General features: G+C 38.7%; 1 protein-coding gene across 4 annotated transcripts in view; it reads right to left on the reverse strand.

The window, feature by feature from the left end:
• Window positions 1-16,161, reverse strand: part of klhl32 (kelch like family member 32) — a 136,868-nt gene that overhangs the window by 7,706 nt on the left and 113,001 nt on the right. For all 4 annotated transcript variants that reach the window (XM_012963034.3, XM_031901722.1, XM_012963031.3 and 1 more), the window contains 2 exon segments: window positions 4,811-5,537; window positions 1,620-1,678 (listed from right to left, as the gene is read on the reverse strand). In XM_012963034.3, the coding sequence (XP_012818488.1) occupies window positions 1,620-1,678; window positions 4,811-5,537 (786 nt within the window).

Consider the following 16,161-nt stretch of genomic DNA (forward strand, 5'->3'; position numbering starts at 1 on the left):
AATTTAAAAAGTAAACAATAAAAATCATGACAGAATCCCTTTAAATCAGGGCTCTGTTGCTAGCACTCTGCAAATCTGCCCCAATACAGTTTACCTTCAGTAAGGAGCTTAAAGCTGACTGGTTGCTATGAATTTTTTGCACTAGGACAAGTCCCTGAAATTCTATACAGATAATGCCCTGGGCAGTGATAGAATCCCAGACTTACCAACTTGGGAGAATATAATGTTAACCCCAGTGCCACCATAACATACTAACAACATGAAAGGGGCACTTGGCTTGTGTATGTATTTGTTTTTTATAATTTAGAATGTCTTCCTGTTTCTGCCACAAGCAGCTTACTGCTATTTCACAGTAAAAGTTCTATAATCTCATGCAACATTGTTACATTTTGTAATGAAAGCAAACCTTATATAGATATGCACTCTACCGGGGTAATTTAAATTAAAATCTCACGTTTGCCCACATCTACTTATAGCAACCACTCAGATGTTTGTTTGCAAGCAGCTGAGCAATAAATTCTAACTGCAGATTGGTTGCTAGGGTTACTAGACAAGAAGCAAAACCATTTATTACGTAACCCCTATGTATTTGCTGTGGCTACAATGTCTCATAAGGCTAAACAGGTAATTGCAAGTTAAATGGAAGTGAATGTCGGGCAACAAAAGACTAAAGATGTCACTAGCACAAGTGCAATTTTTGCTGCAGCTGTTGTGTGAATCAGCACCATTAGTAAAGCCATCCCTTGTGTGTTCTGATTCAAAGCAATTTGTCTTGCCAGTCACTTGAAACATGGGAAACTCTGGAGCTACTTCCACCTTGACTGGAATATATGTATATAACTAACTTTTGCTTTTGCAACTGCTAAAACTGGGGCTCTCCAATTGTGAACATCCTTACTGTATTCTTTCTGTAAAGACTGGATAAATACAAGGAGGATCAAATAGTTTTTGGCAGACAGAGCTAGACTGGAGTACCCGGGCCCGACCAGGTACCTGATTCAAGGGCCCGCCAACCAGCCTTGGCTGCTCCCCCTTCTGCCCCAGCCACCACCGTTCCCGCTCCACTATGCTACTTACTTTGCTATTAAAAATGAATGATGCCCATGCATTCCACTGTGGAATGCACAGCCATCTTTAAATTTTAACAATGTAAATAGCACAGCTGGGAATGGTGGTCTTTAAATTTTAACAACGAAGTAAGTAGCACAGTTGGGAATGGTGGTGGCTGGCTTGTGGGTAGGGCCAAGCAGGGGTCAGGGCCCACTGTGATTTTTTTTTTGGTATCCCAGTGGGCCAGTCCAACCCTGGCTGTAGACTGCCTTCATTAGATATGGTTCTCTGTGTGTATAGAACACATACCCAGGTGTAAGGGTTTATACATTGCAAATGCCATTATTGTCACAGTCCAAACAAATGCTAATCATTTGGCAGACAGATAGGAGCGCCTGCAGAATAATAACTAAATACATCATGCATGGCGTTTGCTATAAATTAAAAGAAAATTTGTATTTGTATCTGTATGTATAGAACATTCACTGTGTATAAATCATATGCATTCTTAGTGGTTGGCAAAATATTGCTGACTCCTTAGCCCTTGTTTGTATATTGGCACATCTTACCTGGCTTGGGTCGTATACCATTAATCTGTTCTGATATTGTGCTGTGTTCGTTACTCCACCTGCAGTGTACAAAAATAGCTATTAAGCACAGTCAAACATTGAAATGTCTGAAATGTCATAGAAAAGAAAAGGTGATTACTGAGATGGGATCCCAACTACCCCTAACATACCTTATGTATTAGGCACTAAGGTTGTCTTCAGTCAATAATTTTTATTCTCAGGAGTATTAAATAAGCTGGAAGTGAGCAGCAGGACATACTGCATCTCCTATGTACCCAGGAATTCATTATAAAAGTGCCTTGCTGCTTCTGTACCAACTGGAAGACTACTAATATGCCTAATATAAAGGACAACAATAGAACACTAAAGAAATAATATGTTTATTTTTTTTACCTACTGTTTATCCCTTACAGGATATCAGTCTACAGCAGAAATATGTATTTGTGTAACACTTTAATAGTAATAATTGGCTTGTGGCAAATCTGTTAAATATCATACATTTTTTTAAATCAGTAAAAAAAATCCCTTTGCTATGGACAAGGAGTCTTTCATTTCACATCATAAGGGCACTACAGAACAAAGACTCATTTGTAAGGACCTGCCTGGAGCCTGATTTGCCTCTGGTGACTTGCTTTGCTTATATCGCCTCCACAAATAATACGCACCCAGCACATATCTGCTTCTTGCCAGCATTTGTTAGCATGTGCTGGGCTATGCTTCATATTATAGGGGGGCAGGTTATGGCACATTCCCTACAACAAGGCAACGAAGCTTCTGGGCAGATCTGTCACCAGGGTTTTCTACATTTTAACAGAATTTGTAAATGAGCCCAACACCATGACTGGTAGCATCAATCCTGAATAATCTTCCCAAGGCATTTTCAAACTGCCCTTACCTCTCACAGCCCAAACCCCAGGTTTTTTTGGTACCCCCTTTTTGTAATGCAAGTTAACACTCTTGTATCCATGAGTTCTTTTGATTTAAAGAACAACCCTACTTTGCAATGGTCCTGCATATCTCAGGTCCTCACAATTATTCATTTGACATGGTAAGCAACACAACTTTCCATGGTCTGTCCCCCAACCAAGGAGAATGTCACAAACTAATCTGTTTTCACAAATCATCCAGTCAGAAAAACACTGTGGCACTGGAAAAAAAACATTTATCTAGGGGATTTCAAAGGTGCTGGGCCTCAGTCTAACATCAAACCTGACTGTCTGTCCAATGATACTGCACCTTTGCCCAATAAGCAGGGCACTGACGCAAAAGATAAAAATATGAACTAGGCTTTAAAGGTGCTGGAGCTTGCCTACAAACTGCTTTACCAGTGCAGTGCTCAGTCTACCATGCCTTTGATAGGCACTCAAAACGGCTTCACATTTTTTTTTTTTAGCTGTACTCATAATTTTAAAAAAAGCTTATATATTTTTTTAAATAAAATTTGAGTCTATTCCATGTATTTTATGTAAAATGGAAAATACCATTTTGCTTTTCTTAATGAAGGCTTTATTAAGCACTACAAAAGAAAACTACTACCTTTTAAATATAGCCATTTTTTGTGCTGGCTGACTGATATCTATGAAAATGTTTTAAATAATCGGCATACCTGTAAATGCAACTGTGCACAGAAAGCGTGTTCTAATGTCATAATCAGCTGCCCTTCATTCGTTATTGCTGATTTATAGAGAAATACATTTCATGTAGCTCTTTATTATAAAGAGGATATCTTTTTCTTTATGTTTATACCTGTGCCCTGTGCTCCTCTTATTACTGTATCCAGATTACCTGCATGTCTTTCTGAGCGACACCAAATTGTCAGTGAAGAATGACAAAACGCAGTTAAAGCCATGAATATTTTTCTTTTTCCCTGCTATGTTGGAGGTCTTTGATAATTATATGCACTTCACATACCTCTCGCCTCACTTTTAGATTAATCTTCTGAAATGAGATGCAGAGGATTTGCATACAGATTTGACAAAGAAAAAATAGATACGAAATGAACTGTTCCTATATGTTGTCATTTCTCCCAGTCTGGAGTACCCTTGCCTGCAGCAGTATTTTTGGCTTTGAAAGTCATCAGTCTGATTTGCCTGCTCTTAGGTTATGATACCCCATGCTGCTCCTGTGTCCCTTGCAATCAAAGAACTTGCACAAATTCCATGGTTTCCCCTAACAAGTATATTTTATTGATTGGCAGTTTTGATCTCCATCCCCTAGGGAATCATCTCCATTCTATGAGTGTTCTATAGATATATCTGCCATTAAAAATGCATCTTATATGCGCATCAAAAACTACTTTCCTTCTAACTTTGAAGTGGCGCAGAGGAGATTTACAGTACATTCTGCCCAAATGTGATTTTCGTACGTAGTAATGTATCCTTGAAGTGCTGCTTAAATAATAACAACTGCTACAGAGTTCTGCAAGGAGTACAGTTAAAAAGTGAACAGAAAGTTATTTCATATATAAATATGAGGATTTTTGCCAAATGCCTGAATTGTTCGGAGTACAATCCTTTTAGAGGACTGTCAGTTTCTTGACAACCTGAGCAATAATACACGTTTTCACTTATGCAGTAAAGAAAATACAATGAGCGCTATTAGGAGTACTTCCCTAAAAAGCATTATGCCCTGCTAGTTTTCTTATAATGGCTCGGTATAAAATTCTGCTTGTTTAGGTTTAGGGATTCTTCACTTCATAGGAGTGTTACATTCACCTTATAGAGGTGGTCATGACAATCTTATGCTAGTTGCACCCTCATTATAAAGTAATAATGCACATTCTTCCAGTCAGAAATAGGAACAAAATGTTCCTTTCCTGAAAAATTATTTTTGCTTGACTCTTTTCAGAGAGCTACATCATTGTAATCAAGCTTGTCCAAAGTCACAGCACAATTTTACACATCTTGAGGCAGCAGACCCAAGGCTGGGATCGACAAAAAGAGCTATCAGGTACAGTTTTGTGCCTCTTTTGTTAAACTGCCACCTTAGGGAAGAGTCTTATTTTGTCTCATGGTTAATATGGCACTGGACATCCAAACAGCAGCATAGGGGTGTCCGGGCACTCAGAAGAACTCCACAAAGGTCAGAAAAAATAAATGTTATTAAATATTCATCTTTTTTCATACATCCATTTACATACAGTATGACAAGAATATAAAAATATTTGCTTTCAGCTTAAACTCTTCACTCACCTGATATCCACAGAAGGCCATCAGCCACACATCCGGCATGACATGAAAGGGATCGGTCAAAGGACTGTGCAAAAGTCCACTTATTCTTCTTAGGGCAGTATCGTTCCACTGATGGCAAAACTTGCCGCAGTTCATTTCTACCACCAACTGCATAAAGTAAATCACCTACCGCTCCCAACACAAAGTGTTCTCTGCAGTTTTTCATGGGAGCAATTTCTATCCAACTATTGCTGCGAGGGTCGTATCGGCATGCAGTTCTCACTGCACATGTACGACCAGAGGCATGTTCCACTTCTCCACCTGCTGCAAATAGAAAGTTGCCCATGATAGCAACACAGTGATGGCTTCGTCCTACTGGCATAGGGGTTAACTCACTCCAGTTTGCTATTCCTGCAATATGAACATTCTCCTGATCAATTGGATTAAAGTACCTAAGTTCTCGAACTTTGCAGATCTCTCTCTTCTTGCCTCCTACAATGTAAAGTGTGTTGGACTGGAAACGTGGTTCTGTCCTTATAGTTTGCCATACAGGCTGTGCATAGATACTTTGGTGATATTCCAAGGCTTCGTTGATAAGTGCTGTTGCAGTTTCACTGCTTTGGATCAAAGGATGAGAAAGAGCAACTGTATGAAGCGTGTTTGTATCCATGAGGCCAAAGCGAACATACTGCAATAACTCATCCATGTACTGATAACGGCAATTGTGCTCCAGCCACCTGACAGCCAGCTTAAATAAAACAGTCCACAATTAGATAAATTCTATAATATATATAAAATATTAAATCATTTTACAGCATTTTAACAAAAGATGCTTTCTAACAGTTTTACTAAAGAGATGAACAAGCTGTTATTGGCTAATGCATGTCACTCTTCTGACAGATGGAAAGGTTGGATAGTAATCATTAAAGGGGACAATAATCTTCCCATAGCAGTGATGCGTTACCCAAATGTTTTCAGACTGCAACCAGCATACTTCAGCTCCCAGCATACTTCAATTTATAACCAGGGGTTTATTGCTACTGGAAGAATTTATTATCTGTTCTTAATGGAGTAAGGCTGCCTTCATGCATTAACCCTTTCCACGGTGGAGAATTTAACTAAATTTGGGCTCATCTAGTTTCAGGAGAGCCAGACTTATTTCCTGCATAATAAATAAAATATTATGCTAAATTGTTTTATTACCTATATACACAAAGGAGGGTAATCTAATGTAAAAGATGCAATGTTTGCTACAGGTACAGCACCCAATCAGCAGGTATTGTTTATTTGCTAGCTGTTTGAAACCAAACAACTAGACCTGGGCAAACTTTTCTTTATTTATTACATGACCTTATATCTCTCTTTGTAGCAAAAGGATTGTGACCAACATGCTGTAGGATATCAAGTATTGGAGAAAATATCACTTGAAAGCAATAAGCTTTATCCAACTTGACAGCTTGAAGGAAGTTTGTTTTGTGATCAAAAATGCTGCACTGGACACTGTACCAAAGTAATCAAAAGGAACCTTATATAAACGCCTAAAAGTACTTTACTCTATTTTTAACTTCACAAATATGTCCATAGTAATCTCCTTCACAGCCCCTGCAGAAGTAAAATAGGCACATAAAATGTTTCTAAATAGCACTTCCATAGTTTATCAACAGCAAATGTCAACAGTCAGTCAGTCAACAGCGAGCACACAGTGTTTAAAAAGGAGCAACAAATTGTTTTTAGCAAATGGCATTTAGAGATTATGAACATGAACACTTAACTTTGCAAGCTATACTTAGGGCAAATTCCATATCCCTTTAACCTTTCTAAGATCAAAATATTTCTTTTTTTCATATTCTGAGAAAATGTTAACTCGTACATTGTGCAGAAAAATTCTGCATTAAAAGGATTTCAGTTTCAAAATGTTTTCCTTTTTATTTTTACAGCCTGGATAGAATTATCCTACCCCAGAAATTTCTAATAGAGCTGTGTTCTATACAAATAATAAAGTATTTGGTCACATAGCCATAATGTCCCTTGTTTTAGCAACCATAAATTAACTTTTGTGTGTGCTACATGCCACATTAGATTGTATGGTAGCCGGGCAATAAGCCCATAGCCCGATATCTTTAATAAACATGCAAACTACATAGTTCCAATGTGTATAATAATGAGCTACTCATTTTAACTTTATATGCAGTGCTGTCATTGTTGCCCAGTACACGGTTTTGTCTAGCTCTTGCTTTGTTCAATGGCAGGAATATATGATGGACAAATGAAAAATCTCCGCATTGGTGCTGATAGGAAGATGACCATTATTTATTACCTGGTGTGAAGTAGTGTGTGGCTCATAATTCCAGCCTTTATAGAACATAAGAATGATCCAAAGGTCAGTTGTATGTTGCATGCTGTTTCAAATGATTAAATAAATTCGGGCTCCCTTTAAACTCCCTTTTTTAACCTTGAGTTGTGACCTTTGAGTAAGACGCTACTGTTTCCAAACAGTTCAATTTGAATACTCTGTTAGAGTTCATCATATACCCTTACAGTATAAATGCTTTCTTTCATAATATGTAACATGTGATAGATTGCCTGTCTCAATGCCACATGCTGCTCTAAAATAGGATACACCTTAATTGTACCATAAGCTGAGCCACAGGACACAGAGACAGCAATGCCTTCATCAATTATGATGGGCTAGTACAGCCATAAAACTCCTACAGTCATCATGACAAAAGCTGTAATGATATCCTCTCTTGGGTTAGCTATAGTAAGTGTTACTAGTTTGTGCCCCAGTGAGTGTAAGTCTTACCGTGGAAAAGATCAGATTCAAGCTCATGCGCTTTCCCTTTGTAAAGTACTGTGGAATTCCAGAAACTGCATGAGGTGCAAAATTATATAACTTAAATGATATACGAGCTGACCTGGGGTTTTCCAGATAAGGGTTTTCTTTGTAATTTGGATCACCATACTATAAATCTAATAAAAAACATTTAAAATTTAAATAAACCCAATAGAATTGTTTTGTCTCCAAAATGCATTTATGCTAGCTTAGTTAGGATCAAATACAAGGTTTTATTACGGAGAAAAATTAAATAATTTTTTGAAATTTTAAATATTTGCTTAAAATTGCAAATCCGGTGCATAGATCCCATACCCATACCTAGTTCTGAATGTAAAAGAAAGGGTATGTTAATATGTTAAGCATGCTTGGAAACCCAGTATAAAGGAAGTTGTGCTTGGAAAAAGGTTATGACTGAAGCTGTACGGCTCTATTAAAAAATGGAAATACTATGGTTACAGGGACTACAAATCCATTTGTAAAAATTAGTTTTCCTTAATATATACAATAATGGATTTAGAGTTACAGAACCCACTTTGTAGTAATAGTGATGCCTTAGCTCTAAAAATCTGTCAGAGGAAGTCACCAGATAGGATACTTAAACAATGTTAATGTGAACTAAGCGCCAAGTCCCTGATGGGATACCCTCCTACTTTGAGCATTTAGTTCAGTTTCAGCCAGGCAAATATTTCCTATTTCTATAGTCTCTCTTTCATCTGCTATAGTACTAATGGACTGAAGAAGCTGAAGCAATTCCAATGTTTACAAAAGGGGTTTATGGTCTCAACCTGGCAATTATACGCCTGCAAGTTTGACATCTGTAGTGATCAAATAATTTAAAGGTTTGTTAAATATATACAGACAACACTCTTCTGTAATTCTCCACAGCAGCTGCTAACCTTGCTAACCCAAGGCATGCTAGAAATTGTAGTTTATGCTGCTAGATTAGATACATTGATATCCCTGAAAAAGAAATATCACATTTTTGTAATAAGTGCAAAGAACACTGCTGTCCTAAGCCTGCTGAAAAACATCATATGTATCCCTGATTGCACAAAAACATTTATAAATGCATATGCTAACAGCTCATCCTGCTTATTATTCTCATCATGTCCTAATATGCCTGCTGTTAAATGTCTTATCTCCAAAGCACAGTCCTGTAACACTAAGAAAATATAATCTGGGAAATAATTTCCACAAGTTGCAGTTCATCCAATCCAGTCTATTTACCCCTATATGAATGTTTGGAATCTTTACCTATGTACAGTAAACAAGACGTGTTTCATATGGCACTGTAATCGTCGAATTTGCCCCCTAGATTCTCAAAAAGAATTTGGACCCTTTGTCATCAGAGTTATCAGACCGTCATTAATTCACCACATCTTAAAGGACATGTAAAGCCTACATTTGCCTACAATGTATATCAGTTGGGTAGGTCTCCCCCATCCAAATCACATTTTCCTAAATAGCAGCTTTCACCTGGGGGCCATTTCATACATAATCAGATACATAAACCATAATACATAATCAGATATACTGTATTTAAATCTGCAAACAGCATACACACACACACCTTATTCAGCATAAATTTAATCAAGGATTCAGGCTCACACAGGCAGAACAGTTCTGCTTTGTTTGAACTGAGCTCAGGAGAGAAAGTTAGGAGAAAAAAATGAAGCAGACAGCTAGAGCTGAGTTTATATGGGAACCAGCAATGCCATCTCTTCACTGGCTGCTAGACTGGAGGGCGTGTTTAGTAATCTGAGCTTAGAACAACTGAGCATGCCCACAAGCCAGAAGTCAAAGCAAATTCCTGAGGGAGGGGGCCGAGTGGGTTTCAGGAGTAGAAGGAAATCTAAGTGATTAAGGAGTTGCTGCAGCCTTCACATTAACCTCTGGACACCCAGTGTGGCCGGTATTGAAAGATTTCAAAGAGGCTGTTGACTGATTAAATGTTTGTGTGTTATATGTCCTTCAAGTTGGCCATATACAGAAAAATCTGCTGACTCAATAATTTCATCCAATAGATATATGGTTCATCCCATCTGTGCTAATGATTATTTAGTGGGAGCTATGGGGCAGAATATTATGCAGAAGATCATTGCGGGGAATGATGTGATGTGCTTGGGGTGAGAATTAGCTCTTATGATACATTACTTTGAGGTTCAGGAAACTAAATATCCCTTATTGGGAGCTGCAAGGGGAGGGCAAAACTGGTGCCAGTACAGTACAGGGGGCTGTTGGTTTGAGATGCTGTTTTGCATAAACATTAAATTGTGATCTTTTATTTATATAGTGCCAACATGTTTATACAGCAAGATTATTCAGCATTTATACCAGTTCCTCCACATGTAGATTGTAAGCTCTACGGGGCAGGGACCTCCATCCTCTTGTGTCTTTGACTCTTAACTTATTGCAACTGTATTTATCTTGTATTTATCTGTATTTATTGTTATACTTTGTATTTATTATTATCTTAATAACCCCGTTTTTATTAATGTATGTATTATGTACTGCGCTGCGTACATAAGTAGCGCTTTATAAATAAAGATGTACATACATACATACATACATGTGGAGCTTATAAGGTCCCAGTGCATTCATGTAGCACACAATGAGAAAACATGCATCTTTTAGTAGGCTGCAGAACTGTGAGATTTAAGCAGTGCTGGCCTCATCCATTATGGGGAACTGCTGTGGGAAAAAATCTAAATACATTGCAGGGGCATGTCTGAAGTTAAATGAATAAACACCCCCCCTTTCTGAAATAAGTTCATTCTATTGGACTTATATTAGAAAGGTCCATAAATGCAATGTAAATCACCAAAAATAATTAATTTCATTTTTCATTGTAATAATATAACAGAAACTCTAATTTGAACCCAACTAATACAGTGAGGAACATAAGTATTTGAACACGCTGCGATTTTGCAAGTTCTCACACTTAGAAATCATGGAGGGGTCTGAAATTCACATGGTAGGTGCATTCCCACGGTGAGAGACAGCATTTAAAAAAAAAAAAAATTAAGGAAATCACATTGTATGATTTTTAAAGAATGTATTTGTATTGCACTGCTGCTCATAAGTATTTGAACACCTAGCAATCAGCAAGAATTCTGGCTCTCAACGACTCGTTACTCTGCCTTTAAATAGTCCCCCTCTACTCCACTCATTAATCTAAATTAGTAGCACCTGTCTGAGCTTTTTAAAGACACCTGTCTACCCCACAGTCAGTCAGACTCCAACTACTACCATGTGCAAGACCAAAGAGCTGTCAAAAGACACCAGAGACAAAATTGTGGACCCCCACAAGGCTGAAAGGGCTACGGGGCAATTGCCAAGCAGCTTGGTGAAATAGATCAACTGTTGGAGCAATTGTAAGAAAATGGCTAAAGACTAAAGTCTCCCTAGGACTGTGGCTCCATGCAAGATCTCACCTCGTGGGGTATCACTGATGATAAGAAAGGTGAGGAATTGGCCCAGAACTACAAGGGAGGAGCTGGTCAATGACATGAAGAGAGCTGGGACCACAGTTTCAAAGGTCACTGTCGGTAGGACACTACGCCGTCATGGTTTCAAATCATGCATTGCACGGAAGGTTCCCCTGCTCAAGTCATCACATGTCCAGGCCCGTCTGAAGTTCGCCAATGACCATCTGGATGATCCAGAGGAGGCATGGGAGAAAGTCATGTGGTCAGATGAGACCAAAGTAGAACTTTTTGGTCTAAATTTCACTCGCCGTGCTTGGAGGAAAAATAAGGATGAGTTGCATGTCAAGAACACCATCCCTACTGTGAAGCATGGGGGTGGTAACATCATGCTTTGGGGGTGCTTTTCTGCGAAGGGGACAGGACGACTGCACTGTATTAAGGAGAGGATGAATGGGGCCATGTATTGTGAGATTTTGAGCAACAACCTCCTTCCCTCAGTCACAGCATTGAAGATGGGTCGTGGCTGGGTCTTCCAACATGACAATGACCCGAAGCACACAGCCAGGATAACCAAGGAGTGGCTCCATAAGAGGCATATCAAGATTCTGGAGTGGCCTAACCAGTCTCCAGACCTAAATCCAATAGAAAATCTTTGGAGGGAGCTGAAACTCCTTGTTGCTCAGCGACAGCCCAGAAACCTGACAGATCTAGAGGAAATCTGTGTGGAGGAGTGGGCCAAAATCCCTGTTGCAGTGTGTGCAAACCTGGTCAAGAACTACCGGAATCGTCTGTAATTGCAAACAAAGGCTTCTGTACCAAATATTAACACTGATTTTTTCAGGTGTTCAAATACTTATGTGCAGCAGTGCAATACAAATACATTCTTTAAAAATCGTACAATGTGATTTCCGGAATTCACCTACAATGTGAATTTCAGACCCCTCCATGATTTCTAAGTGGGAGAACTTGCAAAATTGCAGGGTGTTCAAATACTTATGTTCCTCACTGTATATATATATTGGCAAAATAATCCTATTGGGGTTGCTTCACCTTTGAGTAAACTTTTAGTATAATGTAGAGAGTAACATTCTGAGACAATTTGCCATTGGTCTTCTTTTTTTTATTACCGTATATACTCGAGTATAAGCCGATCCGAATATAAGCCGAGGTACCTAATTTTACCTAAGAAAACTGGAAAAACTTATTGACTCGAGTATAAGCCGACTCCCCCAGTTACATGGGAGTAAGAGAAACAATAGGTTACCTCAAAGCAGTTCTAATGTGTAGCACTGGCTCCTTCTGAAAGCTCAGAGCATACTGTGGCATCTCTTAATGGTACAACGATGTGTCGCTTACGATGCTGCGCTCACGCATATGACATATACAGACTGTTATAACTCTACAACATAGCGGGACAGTCCAATACAAAAGAGAATGAACTACTACAACCACATCCCCACACTAACAGCAGTCCAAGGGTGCTGGGAGTCACTAGCATTTATGTATAAAGCCTACCCCCCCCTTCAGTTTGTGTATTGCGCCCCCCCTGCCTGTGCTCTACACACTGCCTGCTCTGTCTGCACAGGCAACAGGTCGCTCTCCCACACTCGTCCTTCCTACAAGGGGCCCCTGTATGAGCGACTCCCAGGCCAGTCGCCCCTGCCTGCTCCCTCCCCCACTAAGTATAGTCCTACTGAGCCCCGGACATAACTGTACAACTGCAAAAACCATGCCATGGAGAGGCATTGGCAGCGGGCACCTCTCTCTCTGTATCCCCGGGCACCCAGCACATTTACTTTGTCTGTAGCGCAGCTGTGGGAGAGCAGCTGGCTTTGCCCCAGGATCCGGTCCACCTAGTTTTGATAGTTACCCATATCTTCCGTGAATGCGCGCGATATCGTAAGCAGCGATGTGTCGCTTACGATGCCGCGTGCACGCACACCGGCACGTTCGGCCAGCCACGGGTGCGCGCGCAACGAGCGAATCGATTTACCATATATATGCTAGTATATGCGCGAGTATAAGCTGAGGGTTACTTTTTCAGCTCATTAGCTCGGCTTATACTCGAGTACATACGGTATTTGCAGTTTTTTTTATTACTTCAGTTCAGGAGCTCTCCAGTCTGGAATTTGGTTGCTAGGGTCCAATTTACCTTAGCAATCAGGGATTGGTTTGGATGAGAGGCTGTTATCAATAGGAGAGTGCCTGAATAGAAAAAAGGTTACAAAAAGTAACAATAAAATTGTAGCCTCACAGAGCAATAGTTATGGAAAGCCAAATTATGGAAAGAATCCTTATCTGGAAAAATTTAGGTCCCGAGTTTTCTGGATAATAAATCCAATACCTGTACTTCAGATGGCCACACAAGGCCCATTATGTATCAATTTTCAATCACATTCAGTCTATGGTAGCCACCCAATATATATAGTGCTCAGAAATAGAGGCAATGTAGGAGCACATGTTAGCCCAATTTGAAAAGTCAATTGTGTCCAAATGCATTTAGGATTCCATAAGGGTGCAAATTGTATCCATCTCTGATGAATGGTGTATAGTGATACCTTCTGAAGCTGGGGTACTCCTGCCACCCTGGACCTAGTGGTAGCTCCATGGTTCCCACAGCAAAACCATCAATAGGTGTAACAGACTTGCACCCTGTGAATTACATGCAAACACTATTTTGAATGCAGGCAACCTTTGAAAAACTGAAAAAGGTAGGTGCAACATTGCACCCAATTTGCTCTAGAAAGCAAGGGTAATAGCATCCATTTCAATACAATGATGCTGCATTATTGCTAAAAACTTCGCAAATTGTATTCCAAATTGCACTTTGCACACTGAACTTGCTGTCATGGCAAATTAACACAGTTATGATTCTTAAAAAGATGTCAATTCATTAAAAATTCCTGATAATCAGGAATAAAAAAGTGGATTTGCACCTTTAAAAACAGCCAGGAACTTACACTTTTTTTCATCCTAACTAAAACATGTCTCTACCTTTTACATGACCCGCTGAGAAGAAATACACATTAGAATTTGGGCATTCTTCAACTTTAAATGTGAGAGAGTAAGCCAACAGTCATGCCCAAAAAAAACATATTAAAATGACTTTGATTAAAATCAAGTAGGACATAGAGGAAAATGACACTGGAGGAGAGTAGAAATGTGGTAATAAATTAAATTGGAGTCTAATAATCAGGGTTATATAACCGAGTCAAGGAAAGTAATTCTCAGATAGATCAATGTTAGTTCAGTACCTAGGGGATGAAAATTTAGCAGCAAGATAATGAAGCTCTGTATCAGGGTGAAAGAATAACTATCATGCAATAACAAGAACTAAGGAGATTAAAATCTAGCTAAATAGGTTGACTTTTTCCTAGTATTTATTAACTCCAGATCAAATAGAGTAACTGTGCAAGCCTATAATCCAAGAGGGATTTAAACTAGAAGAAATGATTTTGAAACAAATTTATGCCATTTGAACCTTATTATTTTTTTTTTTTTTTTTTTTTTTTTTGCATTTCACTTTTTAAAATAAATCCAAGGCAAATTTAATTTAAAAGAGATACTGACACCAGAATTTTCACATCTATCATAGCATTGTCATGGTAGTTATAATTTGGCCTTTAAAGTATTTGCACAAATGTTTTACATTACCTATTTGAGCCAGAACTGCCAACTGCCAACCTGGAGGACATCAGCTCACTGCCAAAAATATTCCTGATACCCGGAAGTGATGTCACGGACAGCATGCACACTTCCAGGAGTGAAATCGCAGATGAAGCCAAAAAATTCCACCTTCGCATGCACAAATGCATCAAATTACATAATTGAACGCTTACTGTTTGTGCTCACCCAATATTCACCACAGGACTTTGTGACACTTTGGAAAAATTGAGAGAATGCTGCTGGGGGACAGGAGAATGGGGGAGAGCCTCTAAAATCCGGGAACTCATGAAGAAATAGGGGCATTGACAGCTCTGTCTGATTCCCTATGTTCTTCTATGAGGGGGCTGCCATATTTGTGCAGCAGGAGTCATTTTTCATTAGAAGTTAAAACTGACGGGTTGAGAAGGGACAGTCAGGTTGGCAAAACAGTCAGATTTAGGAACTTCAAGTAACAATTACTTACAAAACAGCTCTATCACTAAAATATAATCAACATGGCCTATAGGTAACTTTTAATGTACATTCATATTTTGAAGAGTTTTTTAGTGTTCATATCACTATAAGAATAATTGTGGTTTCAGCAATTTTAATGGTTATTAGTTATCTTTCAAGTATTTTTCATGGATTTATAAATACATATCTGAAAAAGAAAAAAAAAAATGAAGTGAATGAAATGAATTCCTATATACTACCCACACACACACACTATACAAAAGGTATATTATATTCATTTTTTATTCATTACAGATTAATAAAAAAATCTATTTACATGAATGTATGTATTTTTCATCATTTTACTAAAATGACCAACAGGGGTCATTCATGACCGCAAATGCTTTGCGCCAAGTGCAGTTTTAGACACAATTTGTCATGTTTTTGTCCACAATTCCAGTATAATTGCGAGCTTAAGGGACAGCTGCATGTGACACAATTCCACTGGTGTGTCAAAACAGCAGCAGTTGTCTATAAACACTCTAACAAATGCAAAAACTGTGTATGCTTTAGCAAGACTGCAGCTACGCTTAAATGAGCTCTAATATCATGACAATTCGTGTCATGTGTGGAATGCTCATGCTTCCTTAGTTTCTGCATTTATTCTTATAGATTCATTTATTTCATTAATTTTCCATCAGCTTTGGAACTTGCTTCATGAAGAATAATCAAAGACAAAATTCCTGGAAATGTTTTGGAGCATGCATTCTGTTTTTCTTGAGGTTGTATGTTACAACGTTTGAGACAACAAAATGAGTTAGGAGGGCTCATAACAGGAAAGTTTACTCTCCCATAGAAGGTGGTGTTAGAAACAGTTTTATAGGCATACGGTGAGCCAAAATGAAAGGGATTCACATGGATTTTCCTAAGCATTCTGCCAATTGAAACACAATAGGCCTCATACTTATTCTACTCCTTCCTACCATTGCAAGGTAGATAGCATACAAGTG

Source organism: Xenopus tropicalis, chromosome 5 (genome assembly GCF_000004195.4).
Source record: "Xenopus tropicalis strain Nigerian chromosome 5, UCB_Xtro_10.0, whole genome shotgun sequence".
Lineage (NCBI taxonomy): Eukaryota > Metazoa > Chordata > Amphibia > Anura > Pipidae > Xenopus > Xenopus tropicalis.